Here is a 19,806-nt window from a genome sequence, read left to right on the forward strand (position 1 = left end):
CTGAAACAATTGAATCTGGTACTCCATGAAGTCTCACAATTTCTCTAATAAACAATTGAGCCAGTTGGTCACACGAGTGAGTTGTCTTACAAACTAAAAAGTGAGCTGACTTAGTTAGCCTGTCGACAATCACCCATACTGAATCCATCCCATTCTTCGTCTTAGGAAGCCCCGAAACGAAGTCCATTGATATATCCGCCCACTTCCATTCGGGTATGGGAAGTGGTTGCAAAAGGCCATCTGGTCTTTGGTGCTCAATCTTCACCTGCTGACATACTAGACATTTGCTAACAAACTCAGCAATGTCTCTCTTCATACCACTCCACCAAAACGCATCTTTCAGATCTCGGTACATTTTGGTGCTACCAGGATGGATGGCATATCTAGAATGATGTGCCTCTTCCATCAACACATTTCTAAGTTGATCATCCTTGGGAATGCACACTCTCTGACGAAATCTAATAAGTCCTTGATCATCAATTTTGAATTTTGATTGTACATTTTCTGAAATCTTCTTTCTTAATTGCATAAATTCTGGGTCTAAGAGTTGCTTTTCCTTAATTTGATCCCACAATTCTGACTTCAATGTGGTTTGCACAAATAATAATAGACCTGGTAAGCATTGAGCTTCTGCCTTCTGATGAGCCATCGAGGAAAATAACTCTCAATCTGCAAGTCTAGCTAGAGCTCCTGCCTTTCTGCTAAGAGCATCAACGACTACATTCGCCTTCCCCGGATGGTATTTTAGCTCGAAATCATAATCTTTCAGAAATTTCAACCATCTCCTTTGCCTCAAGTTCAAATCTTTCTGAGAAAACAGATACTTAAGGCTTTGATGGTCGGTAAAGACCTCAAATTGCTCGCCATATAGGTAGTATCTCCATATCTTAAGGGCAAAAACCACCGCTGCTAACTCCAGATCATGCGTCGGATAGTTGACTTCATGAGTTTTGAGCTGACGAGATGCATAAGCTATTACTTTTCCGTGTTGCATCAGAACACAACCCAATCCTTTGTGAGAGGCATCACTATAAATAGTGAAACCTCCTGATCCAGAAGGTACGACCAACACTGAAGCAGTGGTCAAACGCTTCTTTATCTCCTGAAAACTTTGCTCACATTTCTTATTCCACTCGAACTTTACATTTTTCTTTGTGAGTTTCGTCATAGGAGCCGCCAACAACGAGAATCCTTCAACGAATCTCCGATAGTACCCAGCTAATCCCAAAAAGCTGCGAATCTTAGTAGGATTCTTGGGTCTTGAAATATAGTATGATGAAGGAATTTGAAATGTCAGATTTGGGGATGCTATGTTTTTTTCTTGGTCTTCATGTCATGCAATCTGAAGAAGGGATTTTCGTGTCTCAAGAAAAGTATGCTTTGGAACTGCTCAAAAAATCAAAGATGTTTAATTGCAAAGTTTGTGAAACTCTGATGAATGCGAATGAAAATTTGAGTTTGGAAAATAGAATGGCAAGAGCAAATGAAAGATGTTTTAGAAGCTTGGTCGGTGGATTAATGTATTTAACTCACACTCGACCAAATATTGTATTCTCAGTCAGTATGATTTCAAGGTTTATGCACAATCCATCTGTGCAACATCTAGGCGCAGCAAAAAGGATTCTCCGCTATATACAGGCAACAATCAATTATGGAATTTTTTATAATCATGTTACTGACTTTAATTTGATTGGATTTACTGACAGTGATTGGGCAGGTTCAATTGATGATCGAAAAAGCACAAGCGGGTTTGCTTTCAGTTTTGGTTCAGGGATTGTGTCATGGTGTTCAAAGAAACAAAATTCAATAGCGCTATCATCTTCAGAAGCGGAATATATTGTGGCTACATCTGCTACCTGTCAAGCAATCTGGATGAGGCGTGTTATGAAGGACCTGCATGTAGAGCAAAATCTCCCAACTAAGCTCTATTGTGATAATCAGTCTACAATTTCTATTGCTAAAAATCCTACTTTTCATGGTAGGACAAAGCACATTGAGCTTAGATATCATTTTATAAGGGATGCAGTGGAAAAAGGTGAAGTAGTGTTGAAGCATTGCTCTACAAATGATCAAGTTGTTGATGATTTCACAAAAGCCTTGTCATCTAAAAAAATTTTGATGTTCAAAGAATCCATAGGCGTGCAAGGCCTTTCACATTAAGGGGGGAAAATGTTGGTTAATGCTTAAGGTAGTGGGCAAGAGAATCCAAAGCCCACGTATGGCTTGGTGCTCAAGGTAGAAGAAGTGGGTAGGGTATCCAATGCCCACGTTTGACTTGTAGATCACTCAAAACCCATGTAATTTCAGTTTTCTAGTTTATAGGATTTGCTTTTTGTTAGTAGGGTAAAAAGGTTGTGTACGTGTATTTTTTCTTTCCTACCTTTTAGCTCAAGTTTCTATTTTCATGTAAAGGTTTTTCCTTCTATAAATAGTTGTACTTCTCATGTTAAAAGTAGTGTGTAGAGAGAGGAAAGGAAATTCGTGAATAACAATATTTGAGGTTTTTACTTTTCAAGTCTTGTATTTTGTGCTATTTCATGTGTTGCACCTTTTGCCTTTTACCTCTATTTCCCTCAGTGAGAGCACTTGCATCTTGTATCTGCCTTGGTTGCTCTCACACTCTTAAAGAGCAGACTACACTGCCAGTGAAACTGCAATGGGACTCCTGACACTGTGAATGCCATCACTCCAAGTACATGAACCAAAAGTGTAGTCGCCGTTTTTCAGTCCAGTGCTGCCGCCACGGCCCGTGGACTTGAAGGTTGCAGTGAAGAGTTTCTTTTCACCGATCGCATGGAACCGGAAAATTCTTGGGTGGAATTTGACACTGACACCCGGTGGCGGTATGACACTGGCAATGTAGGTGCTTGTACCATTGCCACCCACATTTGTTACAGTCCTTGTTATTGTGACTGTGCCATTGAGCCTGGATATGGTTATGGACGGGTAGTTCAGATCACTTGGCCTAGGAGGGCTCTCTGGGCACCTGAATGATGCATCAAATTGTACTCCTGAGCTGCAGAGGAAAAGGAGGTAGTCTTCATATGATGCGTCGTACACGAGACCAGGATCAGCCGCAGTCTTTGGATTCAGGAGGCCAGAGCCATAGTTGAAGGGGCCAGCTATGTCCCCTGATGCATTGGTCAAGGGTAGGCCCAGGTTGTTCGTCCAAGTAGCTGCAAAGAAATAAGGTGAAAGTACACATTAGAGAGAATATGTTTGGAAGCTTTTAATATGATGAAGCAGTCCCTTTAGAAAGCTGAATCTGCTCACCGAGGTTTAATTAGTTTCATAAGTGGCCTATTCAATAGCTCTCTGCATGAGATAGCATAATCAACGTGGTAAATCCTTGTTTGCTAAAAGAAAAAGGGCTAGTTATGTCTCAAAGTCACTATTCCTAGGGGTGGACCTGAATAAGCCATCATTTCTCGAACTTCTAAATATCCTATCAGCAGTAAATACCAAATTCAAGATAATAGGATTTTCAGTGTCTCATGAGAAAACTTTGTCCATTAATAAAACTTGGACATTTGTATTATAAAAAATCATCCTTAAAACTTACAAGGGCTCTGCCTTCCTAGTTAGGAGTGCCTGTGATTTGTCACCTAACATGAGATGACCACAGTTTGGAGCCTAGGGGGGCATCTCTTGCAGCAAGGTCGAAGCTGGATGTACTCTCCGGTTGGCAGGACTCTAAAGAGTTTTAACAACCGGAGGCCTGCCAATGTTCAGTCAGTGGGTTTTCCTTGGCCTAGCGCCAAAAAAAGAAACATTTCTTAAAACAAATGAAGAAAGATTTAGAAGAATTTTCAGTTATGAGCACCTCCAAATGAGGTTGGGTAAGGCTTCAGAATGGGAATGAAAATGTCATTTATCCTCATGTATTCTAGAGTGAACTTATTGGAATAGGCTGGCCAACTTCAAATATGTAAGAAGTTCAGTGTCAATACTATCCATAATTGGGTGTATGGTAAAGAGCTATCTAGAAACCCAAATTCCACAGACTACCATTGATCCCTATGATTTTGTGGAAATGACCAGACAAGTCATTGAGCATACAAAACCTCTTGTAGAAAGTGAGAAAGGTATTCTTTCCCAGCAATACCTATTGTCTCATTCTTGCTGCTGCCTAGCATGAAGATGCACTTCAAGTTTGATATTCAATGACACCAAGATATCTTTAAATCAGAAGACTTTTTTTTTTACTTCGTTTACATCAGGAAATGACTTTGAAAATGAATGTTATACTAACCTGACGTCATTATGGCAGACCTTACTGCAGCAGAGCTCCAGCATGGATGTATAGCCCTTAAAAGTGCAGCTACTGCAGTTACATGAGGGCAAGCCATGGAAGTGCCAGAGTCTATGTTATAATCAACCCTTCGTGTATCCGCTTCATGCTTTGTTGGGGAAGATGAACCACTCCATGCACCTAAAATATCAAGTCCAGGTGCAGCAATATCTGGCTGGTGAACACAGAGGAAAAAAGGGGGGAAATTAAAGATGTTTGATTACAAACACAAGGATATATATATAAACTTCAATAGTGTGAAGGAGAAGGGGGAAAAAGAAAAAGGAATATATGACAAATCAATTTTGTACAACCAGCAGCTCAAAACAAGGGTTAGTATCTCTTTTCTCATTTCTTATGTAGGAGTATAATCATAAATATCACCACTTTATCACAATATTTTCAAAGGCTGATATTATACCAATAAATGCAAAATTTTCAAAATATCGCCTATTTCAAAAATATCATGTTTTTATCATGATATTAACATGATTAAAACAATTTTTGCATATATATATATATATATATATATATATATATATATATGTATATCAACATTTTCCAAATATTTTTAAGAAAAACTAAGATTTTCAGAATATGATATGGTGAGATTTGAAATTTGTGACTGTGTAGTGATGGTGAGCACCATCATTCATTTTGATGGATGGTGCTCAGTATGGTAGTACACCAAAACATGAGACAACATATTTAGCGGAATAGACAACAATGGAAACTGATTTCCGATGCATTATAGATAATAGTTGGTGATATGCATGTAGTCCTGTTAGCTAGAGGGATGACATTACTAGGGTATCCAATACCTTAAGAATGTTGGGCTCAAGGGAATTTGGTCCCACAGATGAGAATGCAGCCATGAATGGAGCCGGTTTAACATCTAAGACTGTCTTAGCTGGGATAATCTTGGCCACCGGATTCTGGCTTGAATTGATGTACTTAAGTATTGTGTTTGTGTCATCGTAGAATGCGGCAGTTCCTGGAAGAATGAGTGCTTCTGCCCATACGTCCATCCCATCCACAGCTCTGTTGCCTAGGATAGCAGCCACTCCACCAGCTCGGCGCACCTCGAAGCTTTTTGAGACACCTTCACCATGACCTTGTAGGCATAATACTATCTTACCTTTGACTTTAGCAGGGTCCAATGAACCAGGACGGCATTGCCTATCAACCAAGGGAGCACTTAAGGATTTCCAAGTCTATGGAGGGCAAATTCTACTCATTTAAACATTTATAAGGGTTATTCTAGCCAATACCATGACACCAATGTTGTTAAAATCAGTTCACTAGGTGAATCAGTTTCTTAAAAAAAAAACTAAGATACAATGATTGTGAATTGACAACTTTTTACCATCAGATGACACATGAATCAGCTCCTTTTGAATTGATCTGAATCGACAGATTCAGACCGATTTGAACAACATTGCATGACACAGTCAAAATCATGTTTTGGTTGGATAATGGGGTGAAGTTCAAGATGCGGTGATGGGGACCAACCATATTATGATCCTGTTTTCGAGGACTCCCTCCCTGCCATCCCCAATGATTGGGTCAGTGGCTGGACCTCCTCTGATTGTGCACTTGACATCAAGTACTCGATTTCTCTCACATTCGGTTTTGATGTAGGCATTACTTAATCTTAAATTCAGAATTGAACTCATTTTCAATTCCAAAGTTGGATTGAAGTTCACGTGGAAAAAACTACTGACAAATTTGGTAACTAATTGGACATGAAAATGCATGTTATTGAATTCAAATGCTCGTTGAATTCTGATTCGGAAAAAATTAAAAAGAAAAAAACTACCGAATCTGAACCCCAGTATGAATCAAATGTTTCTTTACTGAACCACACTAAACGGATTTAGATTTGGTCAGATATCTAATCTATATCCAAACCATTGACATCCCCTACTCGCAGGATGGAGAATAAGCATTTGTAAGGATGAACTAGTTGGATCTATGTTAATGGGATCATGCTTAAAATCAATGCAACCATGACTGATGCCACTGGTCCCTAATGCTTATTGAAGCATTTAGGACAGATTGGTCGTCGTTTTTTCTCTTTGGGAATGGTTCCCAAACAAACATCTGATGGGAACATTCCTGGCCATGAGTAGATAATTTAAATCATCACTGCCCATGAATTGATTTCACGAGGTCAGACACTTTTGACATTAAACACCTCTTTTTACTTAGTTGCTCCAGGAAAGTACCAGCCAGTAATGTTCTTTGGGGTTCCTGGAATGGAGACGTCTCCAGCAAAAACTAGTGGATAAAACTTGGGCTCTAGCTTGTAGGGTGTGACTGTCTGCCCCTGTTAAAAACAAAAAAAAGGAAAAAATTAGTTAAAAATTATTGGTTACTCATCCATAAATAACTTAATAAAAAAAACTATATATATATATATATATAGAGAGAGAGAGAGAGAGAGGACAAGTCTTTGGTGGGGATGTGCATATGGTATCAAGGAATTGAAACCCATAGGTGTAAGTTGCTTTGACTCGATTTAACCCTATAGACGTGTTCAGCATATTCAATTTGTTAGGGCTTGACCATTGGATCGTATTTTTTGGACAAAAAATACCTTTTGTTAAGTAATGAAAACTTTGGTGCATTTACACTTGTTAATCTTTGAATGCCAAAAAATTTGGTACATTTTATTAGTTCTTGGTGATTTAAAAGTGGATTCCCACCAAAACAGACTATGTAGACCATATCTATAAGGTTAAATTCGCTTAAGAAAACACAAGCAATAGTATGTTGTTTCTTTCGCCCAAAGGGGTTGGCATAGTGACAAATCTGGCGCGTGATTCATAAAAATATCGAGAAATTACCCAAAAGTTAAAAACGGCAATTTCTCATAATATTTTCAATTTCTTGTGAATTTTTCATCAAAACCCTAAATATCGCGTTTTAAATGTGATATTTATGTTTTTAACGGCTATTTATCATGAAAAACAGTGTGGTTTATATTTTTGAATTCTTTTTATTTATATTTTCTTGTAAATTATTATTTTTTATATCTTAATTTATTTTTTATTGTCAAGATTTTGCTAGAAAAATGTGAGAATATATTTCACAAAAAAAAAAAATCTCGCAAGTCTTTGGCAGCCGATATTTTGCCTTTTTTAACTTTTGTCGCTGTGGTCCTAGCCAAAGAGTTCCCTCCCCCCCCCCCCCCCCCCCCCCCCCTTGGAGTGTCTATCTATGATCTGCTTGCCACCAGACTTTGTCAAAAGAAAGCCTTGTAGTGCCTACCTTCACTTTTAAGCCATTTCCCAGCACAATAGGTGAATCAAATCGTCTGTCAATGCTGCTGGCTGCCACTGTGATGAACCATGGTGCAAGATTCTCTGCAGTTGCTGGGTCTGGTCCATCGTTGCCAGCGCTACAGGCCACCACGATGTTGTGCTTGAGAGCATGCAATGCTCCTATGGCTTTTGCATCTTTGGTATATGCAGGTTGAGTGCCAGAAGCACCAATGGACATGCTCAACACATCAACTCCATCGCCGATTGCATCATCCATGGCAGCAAGCATGTCTGCCTCAAAGCATGTGCCTTGCAATACCGGATCGTTGTTGGGGAGAGGCCAGCACACTTTGTACATTGCTAGCCGCACTCGAGGGGCTCCGCCGGAGGCGGTCCCGTGGGCGAACCCACCGAGGGCCGAAACACCATGGACTCTCCGACCGCCGACTATTGAGGATGTGTGGGAGCCATGGCCATCACGGTCTCTTGGTGACCGGTAGCCTACAGTGGTGTTCAATTTGCCATACTTGGCCTCGTAAGCCTTGAGGTAGTATCTTGCACCGATCAACTTCCTGGTGGAAGAAGCCAAATGTTAAGACCCTTGGTGTGACAAACCATGATGAAAAAACTTTCCTATGGGTGAGAGATTAGTTAAAACTCCAAGGCTAAGACCGCCACCCCCCAAGAGCTTATTGCACAAAAGGGTGACAACGATGAGAATCGAACCTTGACCACCCATCCATCGGTTAAGGCTCCACTCTTTGCAGTTTTGATCAAATACGAACCCCCCTTTGATGTGATCTAGCTACGTGATCTAATAAATACCATCTTCTATATGATAAAATCAAAGTGTCGGTTTGACAGAGATCAGGCATTGGTGGGGCTTTGGGTAGGCCCCAAATCCTGGTCCAGTGTTTCTGCACTCATATAGGAAGGAATCTACCAGTCAAAATTAACCATTGAATTATTGAGGTATAGTGGTCCACATCATGGGTTCATGAAATGAGCATCCACAATATAATGTTTTGTTTCTAATGGCAGCTTGTTCTTTGTGGTTGATGCATTGGACTAGAAATTTTTACACTAAGAATATGCAAACAAGTGTGTCCTCTTTAGGGTCCAATAAACTGGTAGGGCCCGCCAAACCCCAGCTTGCTTATCAAAAAAAAAAAATGTGTCCTTTGGACTTGCTGCATGGATTTGAGTAACTAAATGAAAATTCTTTCATATCATTCTAAGCAATAATTGAAGGAGAGAAGGGGTGTTAGAAAATTGACAACATGATTAGGCCAGAAATTGTGGGACTTCTATTTTGTCTTCTCAAAAAACAAAAAAGAATGACTATTCTAAATTAGGGGTGTCAGCTGATCGGGTTTACCTGACCTGTACCAAATCCTATGGGGTCTGGGTATGGTGTGATAAATAATAAGACTCGGGTCCTGAACCGAAGAGCCAAAGTTACTTATTTGATCTTAGCTGTACCACTAGCATAAAAAGTGACATTCAATAATTTAAGAAAAAAAAATGATTAAATTGTCACTTCAAAGAGCCAACAGTAGTGCATTGAGAGAAAAAGTGACATAGGCAGTCATATGAGCAATCCCTTCAAAAAAAAATAGGACTCTATCTGAAAACTTTTACAATCTAGGCAGTAAAATGTAATTTCACCGTGTTAAAAGTAAATTTCCCAAAGTTTTTTTTTATATATGCAGGGAAAGGTGTAAGTACGGATATTAGTAACTGGGAATGGTATAATAAATTCAAGAACTTTTAAACTTAATACATATTTACATAAGGCTAAAATCAACTGTAGCATTTAAAATTTTATAATGACTTTTTCATTGAAATTGCTCAATTCAAAGCATGTTTTCTAATAAAACAAACAATTATGAGCACATCCACATATTAAGATTAGTTAAAAACAATGTTGTGAAAAGGGTTGAGGGGTAGTGAGGCGCTCCACCAAAAATTGAGGCAAGCCTCGAAGCCTAAAGTGTAAGCCTCAAAATTTCTTTTGAAAACTTAAAAAAAATATTGAAAATACAAATAAATAAATAAATGTTTTATTGATGAAGCAACAACCAATAAAAAATTGAAAATCTCAAAATAAATACTAAAAAATATGAGATTAAAATGTAAAAGTAACTAAGAAACTGATTATATAACTGAGAAACTAATTATATAATTAAGAAAGTAATTATAGATCAAATCCAAAAGAACAAAAGGTAAGCCTGGAATATGTTATAGCATGTTTTATTTACTATTTTCATGTGCTAAATGAGTTTTTGGGATATTTTCAAAACCATCCCTATATATCTTCAACAATTGTGAGCCATTGATTTTTCTATCTTAGCAAATGAATTGAACCTACTAATGCCAAACCAGGTTAAACACATCTTTATGGTTAGATCTCACCGAAACCCATTGGGGTTCGGAACGACCTCAAGTAAAACTTGGCTCAGTTGCCTTTTGGAACCCGTCAGATATACCAAGTGAAGCACATGAATGGGATTTTTCTCATGTAAGAATCGATATCGATCGGGCCTGAATCGATCGATTTTCAAAATGATTCAGATAATTGGCCAATTCAGACTCTGAGCCGAATCGATCCGAATCAGCCAATTTTTAACCAGCAGTTGACACATGTCAGTAAATTGTTGAAACAATATTAAAAATATTTTATACCTATTTTAAAAATATGCCAAATCAGCTCCTTTGGTATCGATTTTGGACAACAATGGATTTTTAACCAATGTTGTCAGTATAGGTATCGGCCCTGAATCGTTTGGCCAATGATTCAAGTGAATCGGCTAATACGGATTCTCAAGTGAATCGTTCTGAATTGGCTAAAAAATAATTAAAAATATTTTGTGTCAATCAGAACATGACACATGTTAAAACCATTAAAATAATATTAAAAGGTTAATTTTAAGTATTTTTTACATTTATTAAAAAAAACCTATTCAGGTCAGTATCGTATCGATTTAATTTCTGCAGAAACATTGTTTTTAACCATTTTGAAACTGACATTATAGTTGTGGGGAATTTTATGTACCTATTGCAATGAGAAGAGTTGAAGGAGTCTCCTTCCTCGCAGATTCCTTTCCATCTCTTTGGGATTGCTTTCATTCCTTCATCATTGAAACTCTTTGATTCTGGCCATATACCTTCCAAAGAACAATAACAAAGGATATTTTTTGGCATATTCAAACTTCTAATTAAATAATTATCATGGTTAACATTCAACGCCAACAAATCTTTTTGTTTGCAAATGACTCGAAATATAGTTTTCTTTCTGGAATTAAACATAATTAAATAAAAACTTTAATTTATATAGAATATTGGAAAAGCAATGTTCTTCTTGTCCATGGTGCTTGTATCGGTTATATGACCTAAGATTCGGGAACCTTCTGGCGAGTGGTAATTTCTGACCAGTAAAGAACTTATGGGGTTCAGTTATTCATTATACCATATCTTATTCAATCCTTTTGCAAGCGTTTTTTATAAGTTGGTCGTAGAGCTAAAAAGTCATCCAATGGAAAATTTTCTTTACAAAAATTAGCAAACACTCTCTTGATTAATTTTCAAGATAAAACTGGATCAGTTGATGAGAATCAACTGCACGGGTCGATACCCGCAGTTCCTAGTATCCATCGTTTACGGCTATAGGACTACTGGGGTATCTAATCCCTTGGCCAGAACTTTTTATATGAAACAGAGGACCCTCATTTAGAATCAAACTCAGTAAAAGTCGCAAAACGTGTTTCTGCTTCGATCCAAACAAGCTTTATAAGAATAATTCCAGGGCACATAAATCTCTCTCTCTCTCTCTCTCTCTCTCTCTCTCTCTCTCTCTATATATATATATATATATATATATATATATATATATATATATGGAATCAATTAACGTCATCAAAGAGACACGTACCAGTATCCAAAAGTCCGACAATTACATCCTCCCCGTGTCTTGCTTGCCTGAGCAAACTTTTTGTCCACTCATAACCAGCAACACTAAAATATTCCTCTCCCATCAAAAACTTCCACGATCGTGTTGTGTGCATACTCTGTGGTTGGCTGGGAAAGGCCGATACAACCTCATCCATGTCTGTTGCATAAATAAAATAAATAAATATATATATGTCGCAAGAGTTAGAGAAGCTTGCAGGTCATAAACAGTCTTATCTCCTAAATCGTCATAAACATCTTAAAAATCACATGAATAGATGTTGATTTGAACTTACCTATGTATCTTAAATAATTTACTTAGGGGTTTTTGCAAATTGGTCACTACCTGGTAGCTGATTTACAAAATAGTCCCTGCCTAATGGCATATTATCTGCCATTTCATTAACCCTTGCAAATCAGCTGTTGCTTTTCTGATAGTAACTGTTAAAGGGCTGACAAATCGATGGTTCAGCCCTTACAGGATGACCAATTTGCAAAATGTGATAACGTAAGGGCTAATTTTCAAAAAGTTAATAAGCTAACAACTATTTGGTGAGGGTCATTTTAGTAATGGTCAGGGCTTGACCATGGTCAAACTACACAAAAGGATCAGTTTGTAATAACGGTGAGAAAGATGGGGGGGGGGGGGAGAACAATTTGCAAAAAACCTCATTTACTTAATAGAAAACATGCATTAAATGATCTATCTTTCATGTTTAAGAGTGTTTTATAGCAATGAAAAACCAACTTCTTATACCACATTAAAATTAATTTAATTGATGGAAAACATGTATGCTTTAAAGTGTTTTTCAAAGTGATAAAAAAATTAATGGCTCGTATTGCACTAAAACTTAATGATGAAAAAAATATCAAATCTCCAGGTTAAATTGGTTCAATTTGAGGCATGATTTTTAGCTAATAAACAATAAAATCACGCACAGGTTAATTTATATTACGCGAAAAGTACATGTAATTTTGTTTTCTCCAAGTGTAATTGTACCCCAGATTATGAAGTAATTATCTTTGATTACGTTTAAAATATTACTGACATACAAAGCATAGTGAGCTTGAAAATCAACCAAAAGATGTTTAAATGTCTCCCTCTGAAATGCTGAAAAAAGATCGCTAAAGGGAAGTTTCATGCCTGACAGTTTAGCGGCCTCATCAGGTGTGAGAAGAGCAGCAAAGCCGTCAATGCTGTTCTTGTAGCTATAAACAAGAGAGTTCCTCGCCTCTTCTTCGCTGCGAGAGAGAGAGAGAGAGAGAGAGAGAGAGAGAGAGAGAGAGAGAGAGAGAGAGAGAGAGAGAGAGAGAGAGAGGTTCAAAACACCCACCTTGGAAATAAGATGAAAAGAAGATAATAGATACCATCAAATTGAAGAATTACCACTCCTTCACAGAGAGAAGAAGGGAGTGATGGTCTTCTTTTATCTCCTCTTCGGTCTTTACTCCACTGTGATGCCCACGGTAGACTATGTAAACCTGAAAATTGTAGTCTTTTAGAGTACATGAACTAATTAATTTTTATCTAATAGAAAATAAAAAAGATCAATAACCACTCTCTTCTGCACAAAAAATCAACTCCATGCAAGTAAGATGTGACAACCCACACAAAATCTGCAAAAGGAGAGTACAAAAGCCCAAGAAGAAGAGGTAATTTCTTCCCACGAATTGGCTGAGACAAAGAGCAAACTCTGGAAGGAAAGGTAAAAAGTTATGTTCTTTCTTTTGCCAACCTTGTGGTCATCTGCTGGGGAACCAAGGGCTTCTAGTGATGGGTTAAGGGTGGAGAATAACAGTGGGAGAGCAACAAGAGCAAGGGTAGACCGTTGAAGGAAGATAAGAAAAGGGCTTGGCCTCTCCATCTCTCAAAAACGCCTAAGATGCTCAGGAGAAGATATGGGGGTGTCTCTTTATAGAAGCTTGGTGACCTGTGACTTCAGTACTGGTGAAAGATTTGGGTCAAATGAGAACACTATCATTCATATTCTGGGATTAGTTTTGTCTTGGCTAGGCCAAGGGAAAATCCCTCCCACCAGCTACACCACATTAGCAAGCAGTAGGTAATATTATGATAACATCAAAGAAAGAACCACCACAAGAAAAGGTTAACGTGGTTTGGCACAGACCTACGTCCACGATAAAAAACTACTCACTCTCTCTTCATATCATTCATGAGAATGAAGCAAAAACATAAATAAGGGTCGACACTTTCCTTCCTTTTATCAGGATAGTAACTATCCAAAACAAGATAAACTCAAGAAGGTTTCAACAGAAATAAAACTCCTTCCTAAAAAACCGAAACCGACAGATACCAATAACAAGCTCCCCCTCAAGTTGGTGGGCATATGTTAGTTTGCCCCAACTTATTATACATATCAATGTGTTCATCACGATGAAGAGGTTTCGTAAGAATGTCGGCAAGTTGTTCATTGCTCCCAACATGAGATGTGCAAATGATTTTGTTTCTTACTTTTCCAAGTGACTAGATTTACACCAACAAACGTACAAAAGCCAGTCGTAGACCTTCGATCATTTGGTTCACCCGCCCAATCGGCATCACAGTATCCCATTACACTAATGTCTTTGTTCCTTCTCATGAGAATTCCTCTGCCTGGACTTCCTCTCAAGTATCTCAAAATACGATGGGCAACTTCAACATGTGCAGATCTTGGCTTATGCATAAACTAGTTGATCACACTAACTGCGTAGGTTATGTCAGGTCGAGTAATAGTCAAGTAAATCAATTTTTCAACTAACCTTTGGAAGCTTTCAACATCATTTACTATTTTTCCACCATCCATTCTCAGTTTTGTATTGGCCTCAAGAGGAGTATTCATGTCTTTGCTTTCCATCATGCTTGTGCCAGAACATATTTTCTTTGACATGGAAAGATACCTTTGTCAGAGTACACCACCTCAATTTCCAAGAAATATCAAAGTTTCTCGAGGTCTTTGATCTCAAATTTAGTATAGAGAATAGTTTTCACCTTCTGCATCATTTGCTCATTGTTACTTGTCATAATAATATCATATGCATAGACTAAGAGAATAACAATGCCTTATGACATACATGAGATAAACATAGTGTAATCAGTGATACTGCATTTATTGAGCATTTATTTCATTTGAAAATGTAAACAACTCTAGGTTGCATCAAAAATAGATATTGAGCATTTATTTCATTTTTGAATAGCTAAAATTTTTTGCCAATAAGATAAAATTGTAGTTGACTCAAATGCTTGAAAATGTGCATGTATGTGCAAAAGACATTCCTTCTTTTACCTAGAGTATTTCCTCCAACGACGTTAACTCCTCGATCTTAAGAGTCAAATTCAAATTTTTTAGCGCTGATGATTTTCTTCAAGGAAGCTATTCATTTTCCTGATATGAGAAGGGGATATATATTCTTAATTTCATAAAAGCAAGTAATGAAAAGATATTGATACAAGAATTTCGCATAAGAAAAGATGATTTCTGGCAATTTCGGCAATTTAATATCTGGGTGTTTTCCCATGATGATCTTTTTGCACTCTTTTTGAGTCATTGAGCTTTCTTGTTTTTTTTTTTTGTGAAGAGTTTATTACATCATTCTTCATTTTGAAGATGTCTTGACTTTTCTCTCTTCTTTTTTTTTCTGAAAAAGGTATGTCACAAACTCCTTCATCTTGGAGATGCTCTGATCCTTCTTTTTCTCAGAAATTATACTGATACTATTGGCTCATTGGTCAAAAAAAATCTCTTGATGACAGCAGAAATCAAATATCTTTTAGGGTTTGTTGGGAGGTTCATCACATTCGCCTTCATCTCGACGGTGATCTAAACTTTCCCTGGAAGGATCCGTCGCAAACTCTTTCATCTCGGAGATGATCTAAATCTTCTTTGGCCCTTGGGGTCTAGCTCGCATATTCGTCTTCAACTTGACGACAATTGAGAGATCCCTTTTGCAGATATTTGATTGTAGCTTAAATGACTAAGGAGATATGGATTGAATGGATTCTTTTTATAGATCAGGATATTTCCACTACTTGATTGCCAAAAAATCAGTTTTTAAACACACGCCACAGCTATGATCAATATTGATTCGCTTCCAGCTTTTCTACTTCATTGAATATTTCTTTCGCTAATCATACCAAGGATATTTCTTACGCTCACTACAAGAAACCTATGGATTAGCGACGACCTAAATCCGTCGCTAAACTGTTTAGCGACGAATTAGCGTCAGATTAGCGATATATAACTTTCATCGTGAATTTTTCGACGCTAAGTAGTGCCAGAACTTATCTGCCGCTAATTTCGTCGCTAATTTGCGACGGATATTATCTATTGTGAGTCCTTCGCTATTTTAAATTAGCGATGGATAATATCCGTCGCTAATCCGTCATTAAATTTTTAAAAAAAAAATTAAAAAAATTGCTCGTTGCTGGCGCGTTCTCCGGTAGGGAGCAATTTTTTTTCACATAACCGGCGCAGTCCCGTGTCGGGACGCTCTTTCGCAGTGAGCCATTCACGACGGGAGAAGGTGAGGATGGTTTAAATCAAACTGGGACAGAGTTCTCTGCTCTTCTTTATGTTTCCCAGTCTGCGGGCAGGGTGTACGAGTTCTCGATTTCACGTCGAGGAAGCACGCGAAGGAAGAACGAAAGGGACAAGTTCCTGTTTGGATGAGAACTAGGGTTGGCCTGGAGGAGAGGGACAAGGAGACGATGCACGCGATCTGGCTGTCTCTGAAGGAATCCCTAAGGTGCACCGTCAATTCCGGAGCGGTCTTCTTGCCGGAGAAGCTCAAATCAGACGGTCGCGGAGAGGCTCGTGTTCCCAAGAACGATGGAGTTCACGCCGGAGATTGAGAGGCCGTCATTGCGAGGGACAGAGGCCATTGACCGGATCCCGGCCGGAATAGGTTCTCCGACGAGTCCCTTCTCTTTTTCTTCCTCCCGTCGTTTTTTCTGATAATCTAAAACCAAGACGGCCTTCCAGGCGAGAAGGTGAGAAGACGTTGGTCGGCCTGAATTGGTGGCACTTTACCCATTTATTGAAAATCTTGCTGAATCGGTTTAATATTATGTGGTGGAGAAACAGAGGGAAGAAAAATTTCGAACGGGGGGAGGGAAAATTTCGCGCCTTAGGCGAGACAGTTTTAAATAAAAAATTAGCAACAAAATTAGCGAGGGAATTTTTCAGTCGCTAATTAGCGACAGATTAGGGACTGAAAAATTCCCTCGCTAATTCTGTCGCTAATTATCATTTTTTTTAGTGTGTTGGCGACGAAAAAATGTTGTCACTAATCCATCACTAATTAGCGACGGAAATATTTCCGTCGCTAATTTTGCAAATATTTCAAATGTTAGTGACAAATAGTATTCGCTTGCTAATCCGTCGCAAATTTGTGTCGCTAATTAACATTTTTCTTGTAGTGGTTCTTTTGGTTGATCAACAGAGAAAATATTTGAATTTTATCCCTTTTCACAAAAAAACTTCACCTTTTTTAAAAGAATACTAGAGGTAATTTGAGGTGATTCTTTTGTGCAATAAAATGTTGGAATCAACAAATGCTTTTAGCAAATTAGCAAAGTTTTCAAGAATTCTTTGTGAAATAATCACTCAATATAGATTTTGATAGGACCTTGAGCTGAAATTTGGAATAAATAATATGAAAATGAGATTTTATTAAAAACAACATCGGCTCAATAGGGACCCAACCTAAGAGCCACAAAGAATATATTGGATCAGTAGGGATTTATCTTACAAAATGAATTTTTGAAGAATGAAGTTGGTTCTAAAGGAATCCAACCTAAGAATCTTGGTTCAATCAAGAATAACATGGGTTTGCTGGAAACAGTATCAGTTCAATTAAGAACGACTATCAGTTCAATAAAAAACGACTATCAGTTCTTTGAGAACACTATCAGTTCAATCAAGAACGACTATCAGTTCCTTGAGAACACTATCAGTTCAACGAAAAATCACTATCAGTTCCTTGAGAACACTACCAGTTCAATGGAGAACGACTATCAGTTCCTTGAGAACACTATCAGTTCAGCGGAGAAGGACTATCAGTTCTTGGGGGAACACTATCAGTTTAGTGATGAACGACTATTTGTTTCTTGAGAACACTATCAGTTCAATGGAGAACGACTATCAGTTCCTAGGGGAACACTATCAGTTCAGTGACGAACAACTATCAGTTCCTTGAGAACATTATCAGTTCAACGGAGAACGACTATCAGTTCTTGAGGAAACACTATCAGTTTAGTGATGAACGACTATCAATTCCTTGGGAACACTATCAGTTCAATGGAGAACGACTATCAGTTCTTAGAGGAACACTATCAGTTCAACGGAGAACGACTATCAGTTCAATGGAGAACGACTATCAGTTCATGGGGGAACACTATCAGTTCAGTGACGAACGACTATCAGTTCGACGGAGAACGACTATCAGTTCCTGGGAGAACACTATCAGTTCAGTGACGAACGACTATCAGTTCCTTGAGAACACTATCAGTTCAACGGAGAACGACTATCAGTTCCTGGGGGAACACTATCAGTTCAACGGAGAACGACTATCAGTTCATGGGGGAACACTATCAGTTCAGTGACGAACGACTATCAGTTCCTTGAGAACACTATCAGTTCGACGGAGAACGACTATCAGTTCCTGGGAGAACACTATCAGTTCAGTGACAAACGACTATCAGTTTCTTGAGAACACTATCAGTTCAACGGAGAACGACTATCAGTTCCTGGGGGAACACTATCAGTTTAGTGATGAACGGGGACCATTATAGAGGGTTGATGTTGCTTCTATGAATGGCCTCAGGATCATCCCTTATCCTGAATGGGAAACTCAGGTTTGTCCCTTAACCTGAAGGGGAAAAAGAATGTTGAAGAGAATAAACTTGAAGCTTGAATTGGGAAAATGGAAATGCTTTGATGAATGATTCTTGATTTAAATGGGCCATCATAGTTAGTTTTATGTGGCCTGATTTCATGATTAACCCCTTATCCTGAACGGGGAGAGAAAATTTGAGAAGATAAAAAGAGATAAAATTTGATGCAAGATTGATAAAAATAGAGAAAAATTGAGGAAATTGATGAAAATTTGTCTTGAAAAAGAATTTTCATAGATAGCATTATTTCTCCTATGAGGGGTCTCAGGATTATCCCTTATCCTGAATGAAAAGAAGAAAAATACCTCGAAGGCTGAGGTTCAGGTTTATCCCTTAACCTGAAGGGGGAGTAGGATATTTTGAAGAGAATAAACTTGAGATTTGAATTTAGAAGGGAAATGAAAGATTTATGATTTGTGATTTATGATTTAGATGGACCAGCATAGTTAGCTGTATGCAGTCCGATTTTCAGGATTAACCCCTTATCCTGAATGGGTAATGGAATAAACATTGAGAAGAATTTAAGAAATCATGGAAAATGATTTTGGTTTATCCCTTAACCTGAAAAGGGTGAAGGAAATACCTCGAAGGTCGAGGTTCAGGTTTATCCCTTAACCTGAGAGGGAAGAAGGAAATACCTCGAAGGCCGAGGTTCGGGTTTATCCCTTAACCTTAAAGGGTAAAAGAATATAAACGGATCGACAAAAATTACAAGAATTGATGAAAATTTGATAAAAAATGATAAAATTGATAAAGAAGGATAAAATTGATAAGATTGACAAAAGATTAAATGAAAATTGATAAAATTGAGAAAAGAAAGAGTTTATTTGATCCTGCCTACATATGGAATCTTTAAAGTGAGAGACGAATGTTCATTTGAAAGACAAGTGAGAAATCATTTTTGGGAAGAGGATTAACCGCGAGGTTGAGAATGATCAACACGAGAGCTAATCTTTGAAGAAGAATCAACACGCGGGTTGATTTTGAAGACAAATCAACATGCGGGTTGATTTTTGAAGACAATGGATCGAAACCAATTTTGGAAAAGAAGATCAACATGAAGGCTGATTTTTGGGCAACGGTTTGAAACCATTTTTGAAAAAGGAAGATCAACGCGATGGTTGATTTTAAAAAAGATTGGACCAAAATATTGAACTTCTGGTGATCATGACGAAGATTTTGCAGAAATTTTTAAAATTTTACGATTTTGAAAAACCCTCATAGGTAATTTCATTTCTCTCATGAATGATGTCGGGATTGTCCCTCATCCTGAAAAGAATAAGAATTTAATGTGGCTTAATAGAAGCCGATGACGAAGAAGATTTTTGAAATGAAAATACAATTTTTAAAAATAAATGCTCCAGTGTGGCAAAAGAAAGAAGTATTTGATATCAAAGATATGAAGAAAA

The 19,806-nt window shown here is 37.8% G+C and overlaps 1 protein-coding gene across 2 annotated transcripts; it reads right to left on the minus strand.

The window, feature by feature from the left end:
• Window positions 1-2,490: 2,490 nt before the first annotated feature.
• On the minus strand, window positions 2,491-13,411 carry LOC149836931 (subtilisin-like protease SBT5.6). 2 transcript variants are annotated; one of them, XM_090005670.1, is made up of 10 exons: window positions 13,242-13,411; window positions 12,893-12,987; window positions 12,650-12,747; window positions 11,489-11,665; window positions 10,613-10,724; window positions 7,565-8,129; window positions 6,520-6,620; window positions 5,113-5,470; window positions 4,253-4,466; window positions 2,491-3,176 (listed from the first exon to the last, which is right to left on the minus strand). In XM_090005670.1, the coding sequence occupies exons 1-10, from the start codon at window positions 13,368-13,370 to the stop codon at window positions 2,635-2,637; spliced, it is 2,391 nt and encodes a 796-aa protein (XP_089861796.1). In that variant the 5' UTR covers window positions 13,371-13,411; the 3' UTR covers window positions 2,491-2,634. The 2 variants fall into 2 exon arrangements, with proteins under 2 accessions (XP_089861796.1, XP_089861797.1); XM_090005671.1 differs by lacking the exon at window positions 13,242-13,411 and having other exon boundaries at window positions 12,874-13,216.
• Window positions 13,412-19,806: the final 6,395 nt, after the last annotated feature.

Source organism: Nuphar pumila, chromosome 5, assembly GCF_984573655.1.
Source record: "Nuphar pumila chromosome 5, dmNupPumi1.hap1.1, whole genome shotgun sequence".
NCBI lineage: Eukaryota > Viridiplantae > Streptophyta > Magnoliopsida > Nymphaeales > Nymphaeaceae > Nuphar > Nuphar pumila.